At 47.9% G+C, this 26,206-nt stretch overlaps 1 protein-coding gene across 4 annotated transcripts in view; it reads left to right on the top strand.

Moving 5' to 3' along the window:
* The window catches only part of STAMBP (STAM binding protein), a 675,416-nt gene that overhangs the window by 55,412 nt on the left and 593,798 nt on the right, over nt 1–26,206 (top strand). For all 4 annotated transcript variants that reach the window (XM_069618921.1, XM_069618923.1, XM_069618924.1 and 1 more), the window contains exon 3: nt 10,848–10,923. In XM_069618921.1, coding sequence (XP_069475022.1) covers nt 10,848–10,923 — 76 coding nt within the window. The remainder of the gene's footprint in view (nt 1–10,847; nt 10,924–26,206) is intronic.

Raw genomic sequence — 26,206 nt, 5'->3', positions numbered from 1 at the left:
TTATAAAATTGTTATTAAATTTAGAATCCCAGGTTCCTCAAACATAGGGACAGTGGCCAGTAGCAGCCCGTTATGGGAAGCATACAAAACAGTGATCAGGGGTGCAGCACGATGCGTGATAGGGGCGCATGAGGTCGGAAGACAGGCCAAAATACAGGAAAAAGAGGAGGAGGTGGAGGAAGCGGATAGACTTCATGCACCGAGTGATGACACCAAACGGGCACTTGCCAATGCAGAAGTGGAATACAAAAAGATAGCAATCGATGAATCGCAGCTGGCATACTTGGTCAAACGGGCAAGGATATACAATCTAGAGGATACCGGTGGGGGGCACATGCTAGTATTTCTGGAGAGGAGGGAGGAAGGGCAAGGTGGGTCCGGGCCATATCGGGCAGGAAAGGGGGGAAGAGTACACGGACGGGGAGGACATAGCCCAAGCCTTTGCAGATTATCAAACCCTCTATGCGGAGGTTCCAGGGCCCTTGTCCAGTGAAATAGACTGATACCTGGCCAACATCGCTCTACCAAGCCTGGGGGAACAGGAGCACCTTCGGCTGGAGGCAGATATAACAAAAGAGGAAATCATAGGGGCCATCCAGGGGCTGCAAACAGACAAATCAGCTGGGCCCAACGGGTTTCCGGTAGAATTCTGGAGGTGTGTCTGGGATAAAGTAGGGGATCCCATGTTAGAGATGCTGTGAGAATGCTGAGAGAAAGGTGAACTCCCCGAGGACGGCCAATATAGTGGTTATTCATAAAAAAGGGAATTCTCCAAATGAATGCCCCTCATATAGACCAATCTCGTTATTAAATGTGGAGGCCAAAATTCTAGCAAAGATCCTGGCTAAGAGGCTGCTCCCGCCTATAAGCAAGTTAATACACGCGGATCAGTGTGGCTTCATGCCGGGGAGGGCCACACGGATGAATCTGTGGAGAATTCACAACGCTCTGGCGCTCTGAGTCACTGTACGGATCCCATGTGGTCATGGTATTGGACTCAGAGAAAGCCTTTGACTCGGTTGGTTGGGCTTTTCTCTGGATGGAGATCCCCAAGAGAGGATTGGGGGCCCCAAATACATGAGTTGGGTGTGGTTGCTCTACGCGCGACCGATGTCCCTGGTCAATGGCCACACGTCCCGCAGGTTTCTGTTACAGAGAGGCACCCGACAGTGGTATCCACTGTCACCCCTATTATTCCTCGTGGCGATTAAGCCATTGGCGCAGACCCTTAGGATAGACCAATCAGTACAGGGCTTAAAGTGGCACGGAGGCTCGGAGGATAATCTTTATATGCAGACAACCTTCTGGGGTACCCAGAGAGATCAAGTCCAAGGACCATTGAGATATTACAAGAGTTCCAATAGTACTACGGACTAAAAATAAACTGGGAAGAATCAGTGGTCATGCCTGTTATGGGGGGGATGGAGGCTATACCAAGGGATGGCCCTCTTTGGGTGGAAGTAGAGCGCTTCAAGTACCTGGTGTTAGGCAGAAACCTGTGCAGTTCCCTTAGGGACCACTGCAAAAAGTTTAAGACTACAGGAGTAAGCAGTAAACCCAATTGGTAGCAGTCCGCACCACCCAGATTTACCTGGTAGCTGTGGCTGAGCAGTCAGACTTCTCTCAAGAAGAGTTAGACAGTATATAGCGTATACACAATAGGGCTAAAAATACAGTAGCACAAGCAAACACTGACCAGAGCTTGGGTATAAAAGTATATAATTATTTATTTTAAAACACACTTGTAAAAATGCACTGGCACTAATATGTCAAGCAAGTTCAAACACAGTCACTATAAGTATATACACCTCCCTAGTTAATTATTCGACAAGTCTAGGTTAAGACACCACTTATTTAGCAAAACAGAGATGAGCTCGTAACCGTAGATGGCACTCAAATACTTTGGTTAAAAGGGAAGAGAAAAGGCAGAATAGGAAAAACACACCTTACCAACACTTTTAAGAAACCACAGCAAGTCAAGAAAGGCAGGGTCTACTGTAGAGCAAAAAGTTCATAGGCCAGGCCCATTCTTGGAGAGAGCAAGGTGGAATGTGCCCAAGATCACACAGTGGAAATGCACTCAAAGTCTTTGCAGAAAAGTCAAAAGAGGTTGGATCAAGTCAGAAAGGTAATGTTAGCAGGTCCGAGGTCACACCAGAATAGAGAGTCAAGGATTTACGGGACACCTTGGACAGTCTGTTGCAAGGGAGACCAGGCGAGACACAGTACCTGAAATGGTGAGAAAGCTCCAGCGGGGCAGTTGTTCCTGGCAGCGGGTGCAAGTCGGGGCTTCGTCCAGAGGAAGAGAGGATCTCGACGTGGAGGAAAGCTGGAGGTTGTTGCACTGCCAGGGAAGAAACCAGCCGCAGAGTTTCCTGGTTAAAAGGTACGACCCTTTTATTCGCGGTAGTGGTGAAGCGTGGCTATCCGGCCGCCGGGGTGCTTGGCACGGGCGATTCGACCACAAGACGATCCAGGAAGGCAAAAAAGGCGAACTGGTTGGTCCCACCAGCTCAAGGGGAAGAAGACTCTCCTGGAAGAAGATCTCCTCTGTCGTCGGGAAAGTGGTGAGTTTCGTACAGCAGGGCTCCACCGGTGGTTTCGTCGTAGATGGCTCAGCTTCTCCCCTTTTCGGATTCTTTAGGTCCTGTGGCGACTTCTGAAGTTCCAGTCCCCAAAGCCCTGCTTTTATGCAGCAAAACCCCCATTCATCAGCCTAGCTGTCACTCAAACATGCTAAGTGGTGAGCCGGGCGGCTCACCACTTGGCCAATCACACAAGAGTGCGACTTGAGTTCCCAAGGCAACTCAGTCCAGGTGCCTAGTCCCCCCCCCACACATCCTGTTGACCCCAGACAGAGTGGCACCATTTGGAGGGCTTCTGTGGAGAAGCCCGCCAAAAGGTGGAACAAAGGGCTCGACTTGGGTTAGAGTTTCAGAGGCGAACACAAACGCCATTTTAAAACCGAGTCCTGGCAAAAAGACCCAACCGGGGAATAAATATTAAATAAATAACCCAGCGGTATCTTTAACATTGTACCAAAAAGTGGTGCGTTTAAAATGAATGGGAAATTCCCATAGGAAATATTGTGGTGGAATATTTCACGTGGTATCCACTGCCACCACCCAGAAACTCGACAAGGGGGGACTGGACAGTGCCCCTTTGGAAAACAGACCCAGGGGCAATCGAATTACCCCTACCAGTACTTCCACAATATGATGGTTTGTACTGGTTCTGTTCACAATTTGAGACTAGTAAAGCCAATGGTGACTTTACATGCCCTGGGAGACAGTAGTCAGTCCCAGGGTATGGAGTCTATGTTTGGGGTCACTATGACACCCCTGGGTTACTGCACTGAGGGTGCTGTATAACACACATACCAAAAACACATGAAGCCCTATGGAGTAAAAGACCCCATAGCCCATAAAACGCATTACATAGTCAAAGGACATTCTCAAATCATGCCTAAGAGTGGGAGAAAAAGAGTCTCACTCTTAGCAGGAGAAAAAAATAAACCAAAGCTGCTGGGGGACTCACTAGGTTTGGGAAATTAGCCTTAACAGAGAATTCTCCCTAACACCTGGGGATGCAAGTCCAGCGGGATATGTGGACCTTTCTGGAGAACAATCTCAACCCAGTAGTCAGTATATTACGAGAGGACACCAAACATTGGGCCACTCTACCAGTGACCCTTCTGGGGACAGTCAACTTGTTTACGATGTTATCACTCCCTTCTCGTTATCGGATGTGTTGCAAAATACCCCTTTGTGTGTGGCTTCCGAACTGACGAACGTGACTAACACCCTGATCAGGGGAGTGATATGGGTAAACAAGAACCCCCACATAGTACTGCACACATAATTGACCAGGTCAGTATGGGAGGGTAGGGTTGGATGGCAAGACATGAGTACTATTGGGCAGCCCACTTAATAGTGGCAAATGAAAGGCTGTTTGGAGGGCGAGGGGGTACTAGAACTAGGCAATGAACAGTGCAGACCCGCTGCAAATGCTGAATGGGAACTCCGGGTGGCAGCAATTTCCCTCGGCCGGGCAGAGATTAGTGCACATATACGGGAGGAAACCACAAGAGCAATGGGATGGAAGGGGAAATTACCAGATTCCAACCTCTATGGGACAACCAAGGTATGGAGGAGATTCGGAAAATGGGGGAACAGCCACTGTGGATTAGGGCGAAGATTACAAAAGTGGGGGGATTTCTTCGAGCACACTGCTCCAATGTCCTTCTAGGGACTGAGAGATAAATACAGCCTGGCCGTGGGAGGAAGCATACATGTATATACACCTACCGCTGTCATGGCCACTGGACAGGAACCCGAGTTCACATCCCCTAAAGCGTCTAGTTGGACCCATTCCTGGCGCCTTTGGCGCCAGGCTCATAAGAAAGTGTGCTCTGCACACTTTTTCCCTTGGGCACTTGTCATTCCATCTCATTTCAGTCAACCACGTGTATCTGGGCCGGGCGTGGCCATAGGAATCAATGAAGCTGCATGTGCAGCTTCATTTGGGAGTGGCAGGGTGGAAACATCTAGCAGAGCAAGGGGGCATGGCCGGGACCAGGCTATTTAAGACTGCCCCACCCGCAGGCCTAGGCTTCGTGTTATTCTGCCTAAGCAGCGTAACGCTCACCGCCGCCTGAGAAGCATCTTACCTGTTTTCCATTGCAACCATCTCGAAGAAGCCTCTTACCTGCCTCCCAGCAAACCATCTCGCAGAAGCTTCTTACGTGTCGTCCAGTGAAACCATTGTGGAGAAGCTTCTTACCTACATAGCCGGTCAAACCATCGCAGAGGCGCAACTTACCCGTTTTCTCCATCAGAACCAGCTGAATCGTCGCTGAAGCACTTCTTACCTGCTCGCAGTGAATCCGTGATCGACCAGAGTGCACTTACCTGGCTTGTGGAATACAACCACCGACTGCACGCCTTACCTGACCTTCAGCTCGGACACCAACTCAGAAGTTCTACACGGCCAGCTTCATTGCGGTCGCAGGCATCCTTCACCTTCCGCCAGGTCCACGCACTGCAACTCTTCTCCAAGCGCCGCCAGACTATACCTGCAGGAGGAAAGAACAAAAAAGGTTAGAAACCTAATTGAGACATTTGCTAAGGTCGCGCGCCATCGCATCTAGCGCTTACCTTTGGATTCCAACTAGTCATCTTCTTGGGTACACTTTTAAGTCCACCGGCTCAACGGCTCCGCTGGGCTGCCATCAGCTATAAGGGAGAGAGAGACATTAGTACGAACTTAAATCATGTGACAAGACATTAATACTTATATGAACAATTATCATCACAAAGACTCCTACCTTCAAAGTGCTTCGGTCACAACCGGCCTGGGCCACCACATCTATGGACCAGTGAAGCAACTGGGTCATCTTGAAGCGCCCCTGCTGATGAGAAGCAGGACGGAGATCGCGCCCTAACTATATATCAGGTGAGCCTATATGGGTAAACGCTTACTTACCTCATTTTGGCACGAAAGGACCGAGGGGAGTCACGATACCTCCACACCCTTTTCATTGCCTCTTGTGTTCCTGCAGGGGCAGTACCAGCATCTAGCACAGTATACTTGGCAGCAGCTGGGGGTGAAAACCGATCCCGGGGAGCCGAATCAAGGGAGAGCTCCAACCGTGCCCCAACGTCCCCGCAGAGACCAGGTGAGCGTAACAACCGCATGCAATGACTGCGTGGTTCGGAGGGGACCTCGACCTCCCGGAACACAGTCCCTTAGAAGTCGATCTGTTCACCAGGGCTCAGCAAATGAAGGGAATAACAACATTATACCAAGCCATCAACAACTTCTCGGCATCCTCAATTAAACAGCTGAAAGAGAAATAGGAGAGACCTGGGCACCTTAGAGAGTGAGGACTGGGTGGAGGCAATGGTGGCGGTTAGGGAGGTAAATATATCCTTGCGGATGAGGCTGATCCAATATAAGATTCTGCATACGTATATTACTGGAGGGATCAGCTCCACAGAGCCAGAGCTGAGACTGATCTGTGCCTCAAGTGTGGGTCTGCTGTGGGTACCTTTTACCATTTGCTGTGGGACTGCAGGCTGGTCTCGGACCTATGGGACAGAGTCTGTGGTAAGTTGACCAGGGTGCGTGGTACAGCAGTCCCCAAAGGCCCCAAAATGCAACTTTTACACACCAGCAGAAAATATGAGGGGACAAGGTGGGAAAGCAAACTGATTGCAATTACAGCAATGGTGGTTCAAAGAGAACTGGTGACCAAGTGGGGGTCCAGAGATATGCCGACAATAACGCATTGGCCTGGCAGGAGAGTATACCAGGCAATTGCAGGTGTGAGAAAACAAGAAGCCCTAGCTGGAAAGTATACCAGGCAATCCGAAGTGTGTGAAACTAGAGAAACTGAGAAAACCCTGGCAGGAGAGTATTCCAGGTGTTCTGACAGTCTAAAGGCCAAAGATAGACGTAGAAGTGTCTTTGATATTGAACAAGAGGAAACGACAAGTTATTATTGTCGAGAACTTGTGAGGAATCATCCAGGGGAAGGGTGAAATCCTCTGGCCTAAGGAGCTGTATCCACAAGAGACTTTACGTTGGAGTTATTTATTTCTTTTTTGAACACTTTTGAAACGCTGAAGACCAAAGACATTACCCTTTTCACCTTAAGATTTATTTCATCAGAATGTGATGGTCGGAATAGTGTTTTGGACACAGGACAGTTTTGTTTTGGACTTTCTGACACTGACAGATCCTTAGTTTTGAGTTAAGGTAGAGAAATACCCTTAGCGCAGGGACAGCAAGACCTTTTTCCAGCCCCTTTCTTTTATTTATCAATAAAAGTATTTAGCCAAAACCATGTGTGTGTCAGTTTAATTCCTGACCCTTCATACTTCCCTGGCCTGTTCTACAAGAGAACACGCTTTTGCTAAAGCCCCCATTCCTACTTCCTCCAGCAAAGATTCACACACTTAGATATATTCACATCCATTCAAGGGGCAAGGAAGTCTCCTCGTGATGGGATTTGTTCTCCTCACGGGCTGGTGAGATCACCCTCACCTAGTTAATAAGAGGGCCCCCTTTTTAATCCTGCTTTTTGTTTACAAAGATTTCTTTTTCCCTTTTTTTTGCCAGGCGTTCTTTTTCCACCAAATCGTAGTGGTTATCTGAAGACACATTAAAAAAGGGAATCGGCAAGGTCTGATTGAGACCTGTCTCTAGTGCTTTCTTTTCCCTTGTCAGTCTGCTTTCGCAGCCTTTTTTCTTTGGGGTCTTTGCCTTCGCGTGACATAATATTGCCCATCTGTTTCCATACTCTGGATTTCTAGCGCTACTGACGGGGCCATTCGAGGGGCACTCTGATCCCGTTCCAAACCCTCCTCATCTTGATTAGGGGATTCACCCCTGTCTAACCGTCACGGATACCTGCTCGGTTAGAATACCGTCCTGATCAGAAGTGTGCATTGCTTCTTGCTCCAGATGATCCTCCCCAATATCGATTGTAGTGGAGTATCGGCCTAGCTAATGCATTTTCAATTTCATTTTCTTTCTAAATGTTTAAATCTGGTGCCATATATAGTTTGTCCCCTGGAAGAACACCGCCGCACATTGAAAGACACCGCCGAATTGAACAAAACTGCACCGAACAAGGCACGAAATAGATGATTATCAAGAAAGGGTGCTGACCACAACACAGATCCCAAATTCCAGGTGTTTTCTAAACCAGGGTACGAACTATCCATGGCACCAGACTTGAATGTCTAAAAAGAAAATCAATATCTTTTAAGACTTTGAAGGTCACAAGAAAAATACATCACCAAGCCAATGGGCATGAATGGAACATAACCAGATGGAATACCATTGAATTTATCTCTGCTTTATGTATGACATTTTTTCGTAACTAGACACTCAGTTTAGCATATGTTCAACAGACAAGGGTTTTTCCCAGAGTATCAGGCTAATCTTATTGACTTCGGCAATGTGCTGTGAAAAACCAGAGGGTGTTTCACTGGCCATACCCCGGGGATCCCTTACTCAGGTGGGCAGGGCAAGGCCATCACCTTTGGGTCTAGACCCTGGGGGTGGACAAGTGCGGGAGGATCAGCTGGGTGAGGGGCCCTCGGGGAGTGCGGTAGGGACACCCGATGGCAAAATGCAGTATGCCCCCCTTTCCAATATCCCTATCCAATCCTATTTTATGGGATATTGCAACTTCCCAGATCCCCACCCCCCCATTCCTACACAAACAGTGAACCGAGGAAGAGAAGGTCTAAGGCTCAAAGGATTACCACCCATGCAATACATTGGACATGTCCGTCTAACAAGATCAGGCAGGGTCAGGCACTTGACTTTAATCACACACACCTAATAACTATTAACTCTCCCCACATGGTTAAAAGGTGGAACACTGAGCCACACTTTGAGCAAGGCGGTGCATGAGAAGGAGCAGTCCCTCCAGGGCTATGGCGAACCAAGCGAAGGAGAGTGACAAACTGAGGGGTTCATCCTAAGGGGCAGGAAGCCAGAGATCCCCCAGCGAGAGATCGTTATTTCCAAAAGGCTATGAGATTTGCGTACGACAGCCCAGCTGGAAGGGAGAAAAAGAGTCGTCTGAGTGCTACAAGGTTACCAGCCACCCTCCCGGGTGAACGGCAGAGTTGGGGGAGGCACAGAAGAGGCAGTGGTAACGACCTTGACTCGTAAATCAAAGGCGTGAAGGACAGAAAGCATCTTAACACGACCAGTGATTTGATGGAAGCAAAGAAAGCCTGGTCTGTGTTTAATTTAAATGCCTGCAACAGTATCCAAGGGATGAAGGTTACGCGAGCGTTGATAAGCTGCGAGAGAAAGTGAATCCATTGTTAAGAACTGTGAATACAAAGTAGCAGAGTGGTCCGGCAAAGTGAGATTGCCCAATTGAAAGTCTCTGTGAAATGTTTTAAAGCTGTAGAGGCAACGGGAAGCGAGAGATCAGCGTTAAGTGAAAAGCTCACAAATTGTTGAACTTGTTTGAAAGTAAAAGGAGGGTCTGAGCCCAACCGAGGGAGTCCCGTGTGTGAAAGTAAAAGAAGGGTCCGAGCCCAACTGAGGAAGACCCGTTTGGAAAGCAAGTAGTACATAACAAGTACATTTTCCAAAAGACATTGGAACGGAAGGAAAATATGTAAAGTGGAAGTAAAGAAAGAAAGGAGGGTCGAAGTGTTCATGTGGAGGTGAGAGCGAAAATCCTCCCAGTTTCAAAGGTTTTCAACAGCAAAATCAAAATACGAATGGAGGTTTGAGCCTGACGGAGGGGAACCTATAATGTGGAATGCGAAGAAAGCTTGGGGAAGGGTACCCCACCAAGGAGAAAAGGTGTGAGCCCAAATGAGGTGCACTTATAGTGAACTTTGATCAAATACTATACTTATAAATTATTTTGCTGAAACTGTGTGGAAGCTTGAAAGATGACCTGGACTTGGGTGAAAGGAACCCGAGAGGTTACACCTGTGAACATGTGACTCAGACTTGAATGGCCAAGAAGTGTCTGGGGGGCAGAGACAGTTGCCGAACTGCCGAACTGTGTTCGCAATCCAAGGGCAAGAGAATTAATACTGATTTATATTGACATTCTGACATTTTGTTTCACCACTAATTTTAAAATTTTGTAGATACATATCCCCATATAACATTAGAGTGAGGGCAGGCATTAATTTTTTGGTAGTATAGGCCTTTATTGTTTGACTAACACTGAATTGGACTGGTCCTTATTTTGTGATGGTCGAGATTACTCCGATCTTAGTTATAGGGCCAGACAGTTTTTCCAAACCCCTTGAATTTAATAATAAAGGTTTTGAAACTTGCAACTCTTGTGTCAGTGTCTACTTGTGATACCATGTCTCCCTTACAGTACTAACAACAATAGTGCTGTACTTACCAGAAATCTGTAACTTGGCCTAGATGAAGCCATTTGATGGGCGAAACAAAAGGCAAGTGTGCCAAAGGTTATTTTGGTTCATTTACACTAACTGTATGTAACTTGTACATAATGTCACCCAAGTCGCATACTTTAAGGTCTGTAAAGTACGGAATATAACACAATATTACAGGTGCATTGATACAATTAGACCAATCATGGGTGACACATAATCAAGTGTGTGCCTTATTTTTGAAATGGTGGGGCGATACATTTCTGCTTGCATTTTGTTTATCTGACTGGTAAGGTGTTAGTCAAATCTCCACCTGTTGCAGCCAGTGCTGCACACATTAAAACACAACACAAACATACCTACATAAGGGTTGGCGCAACTACACTTGGCAACACCACTGCAATCATGTATAATAGCACTCTTCCTTTTGTTTCTCCCTTCTGACTCTTAATGTCACTCCGAATAGTAACAATTATGTTATATCCCTTTCCTGTGTCCATCAGAGGAGTAACATCCTTGTGTGTCTCTACTCACGCACTTTACCATGCAATGCAACCAAAACACATCCTTCAATGTTCCTTGTACTACTTTCAATAACACTCCAAACCACCACGCCCGTGCCTCTCTCCAGATTCTTCTCTCACAGCAGTACCACACTCCTGTGCCCTTTTGAGCTATAGTGTTCCGCACAGTACCCTACACTGCCTCATGTCTCCCATTGCTGACCCTGTATCATTTACAGCAGTCACGGTTCCATCTTGTGTCGCCTTCTGCCTTATCACACTTGATTGCATGGAAATATGTCCCTCTAGAATTGCAATGTCAACTTTCTTTTTACTTGCATTGAATGTCATCACATTGATTAACATTTTTGCCCTTAACTAATTCAGTGACGCTCCATCTCCCTGTCTTGCTCTCCCCACTCCTCCCACCCCCTTTATCCCTCTTCAGGCTCTTCATTGAAAAGCTGCCAAAGCATCGAGATTACAAGGCATCTGCCTCCCCAGAGAAGAAAGACACTCTAAAAGTGAGTACATCTTGCATGCTTTATTAAAATTATGGGTTTTAATTCTGAAATTTCACATTCCAAATGAACACTGCTGACCAAAGAATTTGCTGTTGAAAAAGTAAACTTTGCTAGCCTGATATAAACTGTCTTGAATTTGTCCTTCCAGTGCATATTTTGTCCTTTTTAAAAGTCTTCAAAAAGCTGCAAAGAATGTCTTGGTTCATTTTCAGCATTCTACCTCACCTACGATTGAGTCCAGCAGATTTTCTTTTTTTTTTTAAACAAATGTTATTGTTTTTATTAACAGTGTTAATAAATAACTTACATATGCGTTCACATGACAATGCACATTCGATTGAGTCTGTTTATTCCTTCCCCCCCACCCACATCCCAGCATATTCCGCATGTGTTATAGCCGATCACATTTCATCTGACTGTACTGAGTAGATGCGTTATCACTATTCCGTCAATTGCGACGGGGCATCTATTACCGCTTGGGTGTCACTATGCGCAGAGGCCATCAGTTCCTGTAAAATATGCCTCCAAGAGTCCAAGTCTACATTTTGTTCTCCTTGGCCTCACCGGGCCACCTCTTGCCACACCAAGGTCTCTGCCAACAACCATTTTTGGTCATCACTTCACCACAGACTTGTTGCTGGACCCTTGCGACTTTTCCAACCCATCGCTATCCTACGTTTTGCTAGGATATATGCTAGGTCTTTCAATTTACTGACATGTCTTGCTTGTTTTGGTCGTGTAAAAATGCCAAGCACACAGGCTGTGGGAGGCCGTGTGTCCAATATTATACCTGCCTTGGCTAGGGACTGAGCTAAGTCTTACCAGTAATGTAGGATCTTTGTACAAGCCCTGAACATGTGTACCAGATTGGCATTAATCAATCCGCATTTTGGGCAGGTTTGTTCTGCTGCTTTGCTAAATTTTGTGATATTCTTAGGGGTTTAAATACGCCCTGTGGGTTAGATACAACTGAATTAATGGAAGTTTCGCATTTCTGGACACTTTTATGATAAGCTATCGCTCTACCCGTGTCTGCATCTGTCAATTGTTCCTGCAGATCTGCTTCCCAGCTACACCTGGTCTGCGTAAGCATATCCCCATGCCGAGACATAAATAACTTGTATGTTCTCGATACTGTATGCCCCCCTTCTGAAATATAAAGTGCTTCTATTGTTTCATCCTCCTGCAGTTCCCTGTCTGTTTCCGCCCATTTCTGCTTTAGCCTAGTGAGGAGTGTAGCATATATTATGGGTTGCCCTTCATTTAAATAAGTCTCTGAGTTGAGTGCTCTGAAGTCCATTGGCCTCCCTTCTTGTAGAAAATCTCCCACTGTAGCTACTCCCATGGTTTCCCAATACTTCCTCACATTTAATCTGAACTGTGGGTCCTCAATCTTTAGTGTTCCCAATGGGATCTGAGCAGAGTAGGATGACTCTTTCTCTAGCAAGCAACAGGCTCTACACCATATCGTTTTACCCAGCGTCGGCAACAGCAGAGGTTTCAGGCTATGTGGCGCTTGGGTCCATATTACCTCCTTTAGAAAAAATGGGGTACATTCTGGCTGTAGCAACAGTGTGTCTTGGATCTGTTCGTCGGACAGCCAGTTTGTAACAAATTGTAGTTTGCTCACTACAAAGTATGCTTCAAAATTGGGCCCTTTTATACCACCCTGGTCATGTGGTCTCTCCAATTTCGTTAGTGCCATTCTGCATCTTGAATGTGCCATTAAAAGCTACGACACATACTATCAAGTTTCTTAAAGAAGCCTTTAGGTATGTCATATGGGACGTTAGTGAAAAAGTGAAGGAGCCTCGGTAGCACCACCATTTAAAACAGTGCGGCCCTACTCATCAGTGAGAGCGGTAGTCTAGCCCAGAAGGCCATGAATTTCTCTACTTTATCTACCGCCTTCTTTGTGCTCTGTATGTGTTGTCTTGGGGTCGTGGAAGATTTCTACTCCCAGGTATTTGAATGTGTTCACTTCCCACTTAACCAGTAGGACTGGCAATATGTTCAGAGGTTTCCCTTTATACCCTGCTAAGTGGAACAAGCACAATTTTTGCACGCTAATCGTGATGCCTGAAAGGTCTGCATAGCGCTCAAACACGTCCAGAATATACTGTAGGTTAGCCTCTGGGTGCTGCAAGTATAAAAGCATGTTGTCAGCATATAGGGAGATCAGGTTCCTACTGCCATGTGTAACTCTGCCCCCATCTTGATACTTCTTTTGGAAATACACTGCCAAGGGTTCCAGGGCCAATATAAACAACATAGGGGACCATGGGCAACCATGCTTTGTACCTTTTCCTAGCAACCATTGATCTGAGATATGGTTGCCTGTCTTAACTCTCGCTACCGGACTGCTATATAGCAGCCGTAGCCATTTAATGTATGTGGGCCCCATGCCGAAACTCTTCAGTGCAGCGAACAACCATGGCCATCTAACCGAGTCAAATGCCTTGACCGCGTCTAGCGAGGCCACAGCATAATGATGCATACTGTCGCAGCTGTGATCGATGATGTGGTGTAACCTCTTCAAGTTACATGTAATATTCGTGTCCGGAACATATTTCGTCTGATCTGGGTGTATGAGCTTGGATGTTACCATCTTAAGCCTGTTGGATAATAGGGCTATGAGTATTTCCAGTCCTGATTACACAGCGAGAGAGGCCTGTATACCCGCAGTCATTGTCAGGCTTGTTCGGCTTCAATAGTGGGATTATAATTTACTCTCTCGAGTAAACAGTGGGGGCATAACATCTGCAATGAATTAATCTGCTTCAGGATTTTTGCCAATAGGCACCCTCTTACGGTATTTTCTAGTTCTTCTATAGTTATGGAAATCTCTAGCTTACCAGCTGCGTCTGCATCTCGTTTCGGGAGATCTGTGCTAGGTCCTCATCTATGTCACACGACTGTGTTTCTGATGTCTCTGCATATAACTCCTTGTAATATGCCTTCTTGCGACATATATACATCCCCATTTTTCGCTACAATCACCCGTATCGTATCCCGCTTGGCTTTGCTTTTATATTGCCAAGCCAGCAAACATCCTGGCTTGTTTCCTTCTGCTTGTTGCCTTTCTACATACTTTTTATAGTTCAGTGTGCCCAATCTATCCCAGTGCTTCAGACGGATAACTTCATGGGCCCGTTCCCTGGACGTGTCTCCTGCGTGGTCTACGGCTTCTAGTGTAGTTTCTGCCTTGTGTACGTTTCTTTCTATCGTGGCTTGCATTCCTTTTTCTTTAGCTATTGCCGTCCCCCTAATTGCTGCTTTGTAGCTTCCCATAATGTCCCGGCTGATTTTATGCTTCCTGTGTTTTTGAAATAGTCCTTAATGCCCTCCCTTAGATGTTCCCAGAACACCCCATCTTTCAGGGATTCACATCTGAGCGGCCAGGTCGGAGGGATGATCTGCGCTGTGACTATCAGCAGTGTGTGGTCAGATAGTCCTCATGCTTTCAATTCCGACGTTTTTAATTTACGTGGAGTTTCTTCCCTTGTGAAGACATAGTCCAGTCTGGTGTATAGGTCTTTGGGGGGCCGCGTAATGTGAATATCCGCAAGTTTGTGGGTGCAGGACCCTCCATAAGTTGGACAGTGTGAATCCTTGCAACAGCGTATTCAAGGCTTTCGCTGAAGGGGCCAGGTGTGAGTTTGTCTGATCTATCAAGTTCTGCGTCTAACGTACAAAAAAGTCTCCCCACCAAACTAATGTGCTATGTCTATATGGGCCAATTTGGGGCTATAGCGAGCGGAAGTAGTCAGCTGTGTCGTGGTTTGTTGCATAAGTATTGATAATACAGAGCTCTCTCTGTTCCACAAATCCCTGTACTACAATCATCCTACCTTCTTTATCCTAAAAGTCTTGAGGACCCTGAATAGTACAGAGGCCATTTTTTGGCGGAGCAAGTATGTCATTATCCTATTTCGTTTAATATAACCTTTCATCCCCCCGACATTCCAGGAGGCTATTTTAAGTTCCCCCATCACAAATAAGATCTTCTATATGACTCGTCAGACTGATGTGCATATCATACGTTTCCTGTGTGGATCTATAGGCTAACTCCCCCCAACTCCTGTGCCCTCCCAAGCCCCAACAATTGCTCAGATTAGTACCTTGTGCTCAGGCATCCCTACTTCTCATTCCCGCCCCACTTGCTTGTCCCTGGTGCTTGGAGTGCAGCAGGCGGGTACGTAACAACTAGTATCCGAAAACAAAAAAATAAACTTGGGTGAAGGGCACTTCCTTGCAGCGTGCTTCTGGCTACAGAGTCTATGCTGCTTGCTCCTGCAGTCTACAGAGTTGTTGATACCTTAGTCTTTTTTCCGTAGGAGTCGCTTACTGCTGCAGTTGGTGAGCTGTACCCGGCTGCATCCTTATGGATCACATGAAAAATACCCTCAGCATGTGTCCGCCTCACCCACTGCTTGACTGTTCCCCTCATTTGGCACGTTTTCTATGTCCATCCACTTGTGTTTATCGTCATGGGTGTCAAATAAGATGGCCCAACCTTTGGTCATGATTTTCAGTCTTGCAGGGTATAGCAGCATGTATTTGAGGTTTGCCACCCGTAGCCTCCTCTTGACTGATGTAAAGTGCAGCCTCTGTTTTTGCACTTGCAAGGTGTAGTCTAGGTATGCTGTAATATTCGCTGATGCGCTCTCGGTATCGTACCGCCTTTATGGAAGTGCTCATGGATATTTTCCCTATCTTTATAATTTTGTATCCTGGCTATTATGGGCCGTGGCTCCTGGCGGTGGTTTCTGCATCAGGGTCCTCTGTACCCTTTCTACTGTAAAACACTGAGTGAGGGTGCCTGGGCCAATTTCTTGCAGCAACCTATTGTACACAAAATGTGTGTAGGGTTCTTTCCTTCACCTTCAGGGAGTCCAATGATTCTAACGTTGTTGCGTTTGGCCTGCCCTTCTGCATCTTCGACTATTCCTTCTAGGTTCCTCAATCTTTGCTGCAGTATCTCTATGTCTTTTTAGGTGTCCTTCAGGCTGACTGAATTTACTGCACCTTCATTTTCAAGAGCTCCAGTGCATTCTCCTAGTGACCGGACATCTTGCCTCAGGAGGTTCACATCTAGGCTGATGGGTTCCATTTTGAATTCTAATGCGGTCGTCAAGGCTGCTATTGCTGCTGGAGGGGGTGTGGCTACAGGGCCATGAGCTAGGTCGCGGATCCCGAGAGCTCCTGTGATCCGGCGTTGATCCGAAGGAAAATAAAGGCTTAAAATGCATGCAGTGTCAAGTGATCGTGAAGCCACGGCTATATGAATGGGAAGAGCGAACAGCGGAACATTGCCCTTTGAAAATAAAGCCTGCTGGAAAAATATAGCACCAGAGAAGTACGGCGGTCTCTGTGACTGAAATCGGAAGGGCGCCTGCCCTGAGATAACAAGTGACTCGGTGCTGTAGAACCGCGGTGACGGAATGATGCACGGCGCGGACCGACAAGCAGAAGCGGCGCACATTACGAAAGCGTAGTGGGAAGTATCCAGCACGCCTGTAGCAGAGGCACTGAAGGGGCGATGCCAAGGATAATTAGTATCTAATCGAGATACACTGTTGCGAACAACGTACAAGCTACAAGCCCAGATCCGTGGGGGAACGTGCAGTGCGCGAGCTGTGAACAAACGCACCTTTGGTGAAAAAAGGAAAAAAAGGGAAGAAGAGGGAGCGGACATATAAAGTGTGCGGCAGGCAACGGAACTGTATTCAACTGCGATCCGTAGTAGATTCATGGAATAAACAAACACGCTGCCGAACATTCGTTACACGGTGAAACCTAAGATGGCGCCCGTCACTCGACTGGACAAAGGCTTGGTGCTAAGAGACGGTAGCGAGGAAGCGTGAACACCTCAGACCCACATATGGTCACTGCAGCAGCATATATTACAAACAGGGGAAAGCAGCCAAGTCAAAGCCTGCCTGAGTGATGCAGCAAACGAGATGACCAGTAAACATTGAAGAATAGTGCCATCCGGAGCCACCCAGGGTAAGCCCTGCAGTCCAGGAGTAGGCTCCACAAGCACTGCAGAGTTCATACTGCAGCGATTGGCACCGAGAGTGATAGTGATAAGACAAAGCTGAGAAGGGGCACACACCCGCAGGGGACCGGGACACTTCCGGGAGCAAAGCGCCGCTGGGCTCATGGCAAAGGGTCTGTGATCAAAGTCAGATGTGGATGCAGCAGGACGCTTACAGGAAAGCGACCTGGGAGGCCGTGGATGACCTGTGTAGTGCAACACTAACGCACTCCTTAAAGTGGCGCTTGGTGGCCATTGAGGGTGAGCCGGGAACCAATCAGTGAGGCTGCTTGTTGCAACCTCAAAAGGACACCCAAACCCTGCTTACACCACGTGCACCTAGGCAACCTGACTACACGGAGAGGTGGCAGCGGACACGTGCGCCAATAAGAACTATATATGTGGAAAGTGAAACTTGGGAGGCTACAATCCACCTGAATAACAATTACATGCGCCATAGTAAATGTAAGTTGGGAGATAGCGACCCCAACGACTGAAGGAACTGGAGGTGGCACAACAACAGCACTGAGCCGGAGCCAGACACGTGTGAAGGGTGGCGTAATGTCGGTGAAAGGACTAAGAGCCAAGACCAAACAACCCACAATAGAGGTCTTCGCGAAAAAGCAGAGGACCCCTACAACATCGGCACAGAGCACGGCCACGACTCCTGCGGAAGAAGCCCCAGAAGGAGACAAGCATCAGATCCTGGAGGCTATAACGGAGTTGAGCACCAAATGGGGCTCGGCAATGGCGGACCTACGAACAGCCCTAGAGACCAAAATTGATGCGGTAGGAACTGAACTTACCCTGCTAAGACAAGATGTCAGGGCACTGGCAGAGAGAACGAGTGGTCTGGAAAGCGCAGTCAAGACCAATACAGATGTCCGCACGAACAATGCAAAGGAAGTCCATGTGCTAAAACAGCAGGTAGCCAATCTTGAAAATCGGGTGGAAGAAGCGGAAGGAAGGGCGAGAAGAAATAACATACGGGTGGTCGGCCTGCCGGAGGGGCAGGAGGGCCAGGACCCCACAAACTACGTGACGAACATGATCCTCCAGGAGATAGCAGACACGCTCTCGCAGGGGTTCACTGTGGAGCGGGCGCATCGCGCCTTAACGAGGAAACCACGGCCTGGGGCTCCGCCGAGACCAATCATCGCGAGGATTTTGAACTATAAAGCCAGAGAGAAGATCCTGGAATATTTTCATAAAGGCGGAACAATAGAGAGAGCATCCACCAACGTCACGGCATACCCGGTTTACACGATGCTGGTGCAGAGGTACAGCTATGTGGCCGTCAAAAGGAGGCTGCGTGCAGCAGGCATCAAGTACATGCTCCTGTATCCGACGAGGCTGAAAGTGTTGCATAAGAGCAGAGCGCTTTTCTTTGATACTCCGGAGGAGGTGGTGTCATGGCTGGACCTGCAGGGTTGCCCGGAACAAGAGGCGGACCGCGACCGGCAGGAGCATGACAACTGAAGAGTTTGTGCCAAGGACACTGAGGGGGTAAGTGGGAGGGTGACCCTGGTTATACTGGAAAAGTGAGACTGGTTGAACAATGGGTAGCTTTCGGGCCTTGTGCTCGGCATGGACTGGAATATAGTGGGTAAAATGCAAGTGGGAGCCGCATCGCGTTAACATAAAGCGTATTAAGTCGGAAAATAGGAGCAACGGGATGAAGGCAACCCACCCCCGAAAGATTAGTAGTTAAGTGGCCATTAGGGCGGCTTCACCCTACTGAGCCCCGAGCATAGGCTTTTGCTAGACAGGGCTAGATGTGGGGGTGCCTGAGATCCAGGAATGGAGCTGGGCAACAGTTGGGGAGGGTGTTGTTGGGAGAGGGGAGGGAGGCGGGGAGTTTGGCGTGTATATAGTTATGGGGGGGTTTAAGTTCAAACATGAGCCTACATAGAAGAGCCGGATGGTTGTATCTGTATTGCGCGGGCGGGAGGGATCGGCTGGAGGTAAGGGAGTGGAGTATTAACGAGCCATGGGCGATCTTAAGATAATTACGTGGAATATCAGGGGACTTAACAGCTATCTGAAAAGGAATAAGGTCATGCTGTATCTGAGAAGGCAAAAGATAGTTATTGCACTGTTGCAGGAGACGCATCTGACGTGAGAGAAGATGGAGTTGGTGGGGAAGAAATGGAAAGGGATTGTAGTGGGCTCGTCATACTCTGCCTATGCTAGAGGAGTGCTTGTCTGGGTGGCGCCGCACGTCCCGTTCCAATTATTACAGGAAGTGGTGGAGATGGATGGGAGGATGGTCATATTTAGGGGGCTGTTAGAGAATAAAGAGGTATGCATTGTAAATACGTATGCCCCCAATCAAAACACGGCGCATACTTCAGAACCCTGTGCACCAACCTTAGTATGTGTGTGGGTGGTGCGGTGATCTGGGGCGGGGATTTCAATTGTGTAATGAACCCCAAGGTAGACAGATCTGATGGCAGGATTGATAGGCCCACCCCAGCGGCTAAAGCATTACAGACGCTGCTAGATGATTTTGGCTTGGAAGATGTGTGGAGAACAAAATATCCCCAGGGGAAGAAATATTCGCACTACTCAGCCCCACAGCAGCTGCATACAAGACTTGATTATGTCTTTGCCACGCCAGATGTAATGACAGAGATTACTCAGATAGAATATAAGGCGAGGGTCCTCTCGGATCACTCGCCCCTGGTCCTCGGGTGGCAATACTTCCCCCCCCGAGGGCGCGGATCCCGACATGGAGCCTCCGAGCAGAGGCGCTCAAAGACCCAGTCTTTAGAGAAGATATAAGAGAAGAGATTATTAACTACTTTGAGGTGAATACTGGTAGCGTTGACTCGGCGGGTACATTGTGGGAAGCCTTTAAGGTAGTGGTGCGAGGGGTTGCCATAGCTAAGTCAAAGGGCCTGCAGGGCGGGGTCCTGGCTGATCTACAAAGAACAGAAGGAGAACTAGAAAGAGCATTAAAAAGTGGAAGCGTGGACATGGAGCTAGTACTTAAGCTACAGCAGCAGTGTGCGGAACACTGGGAAAGGCTCTGCAACCTCAATTATAAAAAATATATAGAGAGACAGCATGCGGGAGGAGATAAAACGGGACGGCTCTTAGCGTGGCTATACAAGGGTGAAACCTCTAGCCCCCCGATTAGAATGATAACGAGAGAAGATGGTGGGGTAGCGGACACCCAAGAAGGAGTCAACAAGGAGTTTGCGGATTACTACAGGGTGCTGTACGAGGATAAGGAGGGAGGCAGCCAAGAGGAGATAACCGAAACACTAGAAGATGTAGGACTGCCCAAGATAAGTGGAGAGGAAAGAGAGGAGCTTGATGCACCAATTACTTTGGAGGAGGTAGAAGAAGTGGTGAGGCAGTTGCCTACCAGTAAGACCCCGGGAGCAGATGGGTTCCCTAGTGAATTTTATAAGGTATATAGAGAGGAAGTGCTCCCCCCAATGCTAGAAATGCTTAATGAAGCGTTTGAGGTGGGACGGTTGCCGGAGTCGCTTAGAGAAGCGATCATAATGCCTCTTCCCAAACCTAACAAACCGGGGCATAGCTGTGGCTCTTACAGACCTTTGTCGATGCTGAAAACGGACTGCAAAGAGTAATTAGCAAGTTAATACACCCGGACCAAATGGGCTATGTCCCGAATAGGAACATAACTCATAATCACAAGCGACTCCACCGGGTGGTCGAATGGGGTAGTAAGACTGAAGGCGAAATGGCGATTGTGTCGTTAGACGCGGTAAAAGCTTTCGACTCGGTCAAGTGGCCATGGCTCCTGGCGGCCCTGGAAGGGTACGGAATGGGGCCCGGTTACATCAGGTGGGTGAAGATGCTATATAGTGAGCCGCTAGCCAGAGTTCGAACAGGATCAGTGATATCTGAGAGGTGGCAACTTAGTAGAGGCACCAGACAGGGGTGCCCTTTGTCCCCGATGCTTTACATTCTAGCCTTGGAGCCCCTAGCAATATACCTTAGGCAACAATATGATACGATAGGTATTGAGGTAGGGGGGGGGGGAACGACACCTGATGTCCTTATATGCGGATGATTTGTTATTATACTTGAAATACCCGGAAGAAAATCTCCAGTATATCCTGGAAGTGATGGAGAGGTATGCAGGGCTGTCCGGAATAGCGGTGAATCCTCAAAAATCTGGGTAGCTATAAGGGATCCACTGTGAAAAGGTTACCGGTGCTACAAACACCATGGGCTGTTAGCTCTTTCCGTTACCTTCGAATAAACGTGGATCACACGGCAGAAGAGGAACATAGGCACAACACCGAGATAGCCATTGAGAAAATCGGGAAATGCATGAAGTTTTGGGAGAAATTGCCCCTAGCGATGATGGGACGAGGGGCAATGCTTAAGATGGTAGTCCTACCTAGGCTTCTACATTATTTTAGTAATATTCCACATATGATACCCAAGAAGTTTTTTGCTAAACTGAACAGTATGTGTAGCAACTTCCTGTGGCATGGTAAACGGAACAGAGTGGCGTGGCGCTATGGAAGTTGCAGAACATTTATGAAACGGGAGGGTATCAAACTGCCTAATTTTGAGGTTTATTATGTAGCGAGTCAGCTACAATATGTGGCTAAGTGGCTCTCTGATGAAGCGACCCCTGAACTAAGGTTGTTTGGGCAGGATTGTGCCCCGGTTTACTTAAGGGAAATTATCTGGCTGCCTGAGTTAGAAATGAATGAGCGCACTGGGATGTTGATGCTTGGGTGGGAAATATGGCGTCGAGCATGCCGGATGATGGAGGACCCATTCCCATGCTCCCCGCAGGTACCGCTGGTTGCATTGGCAGGGGGAGATAAGCAGCTGAGGGTGATTATCAGGACCTACTGGGAATCGGTGGGGCTGGTAACGTTGGGGGACATTTGGCAAGAGGGGGGACCATTAGGGATTTCGAAGGACTTGGGGAAGAGGCGGGATTACATACGGGGCAATAGGTTACGTATCATAGGATGGTGCAGAAAATTCTGAAAACTTGGCCTGAAACAGTATTGGCAGAAGAACCAGATGCTATCATGGGGGCAATATATGACATATCAGAAGGGGGGCATGAGATTGCTAGATTGTATGAGATGGTGATGACTAAGGTCGGAAAGGTGCTGACACAATTGAGACTAGACTGGGAAGTGGAGGTAGGAGCCCCGTTAGAGGATGGGATGTGGGAACGTGCCCTGGAATACCACAAGAAGGTGTCAAGAAATGCTAGACTAAAACAAATACAGCTGTATATAACGCATAGAGCATACATGACTCCTCTGAGAATATCTAAGTTCGAAAACGCTGGGCGACAGGCGTGTCCCAAATGCGACAAGGAAAACGCTGACATGACACACATGTTTTGGTCATGCCCAGTGATTGAGCGTTTCTGGGGTGAAGTGGCACAAAAACTAGCAGAGAAGGGGGTCACGCTCATTATAAACACGGCCTGGGCCTGCTTGCTGTGAGGGTTCCCCAGATCACGGAAGCTAAAACATGTTGGGAAACTAAAGGATTTGGCATATGTGCTCGCAAAACGAAGGATTGCCATGGGATGGAAGACGTGTCACAAGCCACAGGTGGAGGTATGGTGGAAGGAGTTGCAGAAATGGGCGGAGGCTGAAACGATGGTATGGCAAGAGGCGAGCAGCGTAGGGGGGGAGGAAGAAGCGGGTACCCTGATGGCATGGAAATTATTAATAGCAGAACTGTTTGGAGCAATATCGGATCCAACAGAATCCGAGGGAAGCGAGACCCTGCCACGTGTAGCAGATACGGAACGCTAGGATCAAGTAGGCTCATAAAAGGGGGTTGGACGGGGGGAGCAGTGTCCAAGACTAATTGGTGAATAATGGAACTTTTGTAAATTGCACTGCGTGTTTTGGTTTGTATTGTTGTTTGGCTTGAATAAAAATTAATAAAAATCTTTTTAAAAAAAAGCTGCTATTGCTGCTAGGACCTGTTGGTCCCCTTTCATTTGCTTCTGCTCTCCTTGTAGTGTTGGGGCCACTGACCTGGTGCTATCATTTGAGTTTGTTGGTTTAGCGAACGTGTCCAAGTTGGGCTGGTTTTTTTTTTAGTCTTGGACGCCATGATTGGGTGCCCCAGTACCAGTTTGTTTGCCCCTTGTTGGTTCAATACTTGTCTCGTCTCTATATTGCCGGTTGCCAGCCTGTGCTGAGTGGTAACTGCTTCCTTATTCCGAGGCTTCAATATTGGCGATGTGGCGCACACAGTGTGCTCTGCAGGTGGACGTGATATCTGTGTGCAACGTTGAGAGGTGGCCACATACACTTTTATGTGTTGTACGCGTTGTGGAGACCGATGTATTCCCCCATGGGTGGGCTAGCGATTGCCGGTGCATCCGCTTATGTCTGTGTGTTCTCTTGAGCATACACTCAATTCCGATCTCCCACATTGGGGTCCTCCACTGCTTATTGGAAGGCTGGCAGTCATCACTTAGACAACCTTTAGTACTGCAATCTTGGGCTACACGTGGAGGGTTTCTTCATTTTATTGAGCCAAAGTCATGCATGCGTGTGACCCCGCAGATTGACACACAGTCTTATGCAGGTGACTGGGCAACCTCCTCTTCTAAGGTAGCTGATTCCTGTTTGTAGCTGACCCTTGTAGCTGACCCTTTTCCTATTAGAGTTTCTTTTATTGTGGTGTTTATTCCGTGACCGATTCCTGTTTGTGGCTGACCATTTTCTTATTGGGTTTTAATTGTTTAATCTGGTATTTGTGCCATTTACATACAGCCTGCCATCAAGTTTGTGCCTGCAAGGATGTTGGATTGCATTATTAGCGCTCCAGTTACATGTTGGCTTGCTGCAGTCAGAACTGGCTTCTGCCCCTGCCCCTCTTCAGGTGTTACGTCGTGGACGGTTTATCCTTCACATGTTTTTGCTATTCGCCCAAGGCTTGGATGGGGGGTCGGTGGGAAGACAGGCGCCGGGGCCAGGTGCTGTTGCAAGCGCAGCAAAAACTCAGTGTTTACTGGAGCATGCACAGCGCAATCTCTGCGCCGGCTGCTGATCTTCGCAGCTGGATGTCTTCTGAGCTAAAGCTGCCCCTCCCCGACTCACTGCTACGTTCTGCTGTGCCACCGGCAGTCCTGCGGTTGTTGAAGTGTTGTCCGCTGCACCTCGCACGTCTCGTTGGGCTCTTCCGCCCGATGGCTTGTGGTACAGCTGCTTTTTCATATGGCGTCAGACACGCCTACCTACTCCGCTCGACCTGACAGATCTTGTCTCCTCTACAGTCTTTATGTGGCAACAGGTTGGGTCGCTGTGATCCTCTGGCAGCCGTGCTGAAGTTTCACATTACCGCACTGCCTCTGTGCTGGCGCAGGTTATTGCATCGCGTCCGCTGCCATTTTGGATTCTCCATCGCCTGCGGGCTGTCTTCTTCCCCGAGCCAGTTTGCAGTGTTTCCTCCACCATACGTTCTCCGCTTACAGACACATGCTAGCCCTCTTCCCCCATCAGATGGTGCGCAGACGAGATCAAACGCGTGCTGGAGCCGGTGTTTCAGGCCAGGATCTTGCTGGATCAGCAAGAGCAGATGGAAATATGTCCTTACTGCATGGCTACTGAGCCACGCACCCCAGAGTCCAGCAGATCTTTAGTAATGGTCCTTTAATGTGGGGTCAGCAATTCGCTCTGTAAGAAGGTAGCTGATAAAAAGGTGGCATGGTGGTGGTTATAAACTTTTATTTGTGCATTAAAAGGGCCTCAGTATCCCTATCTCCTCAAACCTAATACAAAACCTAATACAAAAGGGTATGTCAGAATGTCTCCACCGTCCTGTGTCACAACTGACATCTATCCCTCACACTACAACTAACAAAGTTTCTGTTTCAGGAGAATAGTTCCCTTCTCCTGCTGCTCGGATAGCATCTAAAAGAAAGTTCTCTTGTGTATCGGACTACTGTACGCTTCCCCGGAGGCAAAGGTCCTTACCAAACATACAATGTCTTAACATTTTCGGCCTGGGCAGAGGCACGAGGCAGGGCTGCCCTTTCTCCCCTGTTTTGTTTGCCCTCCCGATAGAACCTGTAGCCGCAGCTGTCAGGCACGGACAGGAACAGAGAGGGATAAAGATGGCCGGAATGACCCAGTCCATATCCTTGTATGCAGATGATACACTACTGTAAAATATCTCGGCCCCCTACTGAAAGTCATGTATACATTTGCGGAATACTCGGGATATAAGATAAACACTTCCAAATCTGGAATTTTCCCACTAACGCCCACCACTAATTGCCCAATCAGTACACACGGTCTTCAATGGTCACCCGTTAGCATAAGATATCTGGGGATCCTTGTATCCAAGGACAGGATGTGCCTATACATTGATAATTATGAACAACTCCTACAGACAATCAATGCCAAGCTTCAGCTATGGGCCAAGCTTCCTATCTCGCTAATTGGTCGTGTTGCGGTCCTTAAAATGGTGATTCTTCCCAAGCTCCTATATGTGTTTAGCAATGTCCCGATAAGGCCAGGTGATCACGTTCATATGGGATGGGGGGGCACTAGGATGAAGTGGGAGAAGCTGCTTGAACCATATGAGATGGGGGGCATTGCGGCTCCAGATTTATTATTGTATTATTTGGTAGCCCAGGCACAATACGCCAAGTACTGGCAGGACCCGGCAGACACTGCACCACATATCCCCGTAGAGCACCACTCAGTACGCCCAACAGACATACGCTCCATAGTATTCACAAAACACCATAAAGACACATGCAAATGTGACCCTGTAACCGCCACGATCACTGCATGGGCTAAGATCTGTAAAATGCTACACATTGACGCACCCCATTACTCACAGGCCCCGCTGTGGAACTTCCCAGGCATCACACCTACATACGATGAAGGCATACAAATGACATGGGTCCCGGACTACGAGATTAAGGAGTCTCACTAAATGCAGGTCTCCGGTTAATACAGTTTAAGGTGTTGAACAGACTTCACTATACACCAGCTAGAATGGCCAAATTCACAAACACTGTAACCGGGGGATGTCAGAAATGTGGAAACCCCATAGCTGATGCATACCATATGTACTGGGCCTGCCCATTGATCACTGAGTTCTGGAGGAAAGTGGCGGAGATACTGGAGGAAATTGCACAGATCCCAGCAGACATCACGCCCCAGAGGTATCTGTTTGGGGATATAGGAAAAGTAGCAGAAAAGACCAGAAGGCTATTCTATGTTACATGTGTTGTAGCTAAGAAGTGCA

This window comes from Ambystoma mexicanum, chromosome 10, assembly GCF_040938575.1.
Source record: "Ambystoma mexicanum isolate Mex_15411 chromosome 10, UKY_AmexF1_1, whole genome shotgun sequence".
NCBI lineage: Eukaryota > Metazoa > Chordata > Amphibia > Caudata > Ambystomatidae > Ambystoma > Ambystoma mexicanum.
The sequence above is the reverse complement of the archived record's forward strand: the minus strand, read 5'-3'. Positions and strand labels throughout refer to the sequence as shown.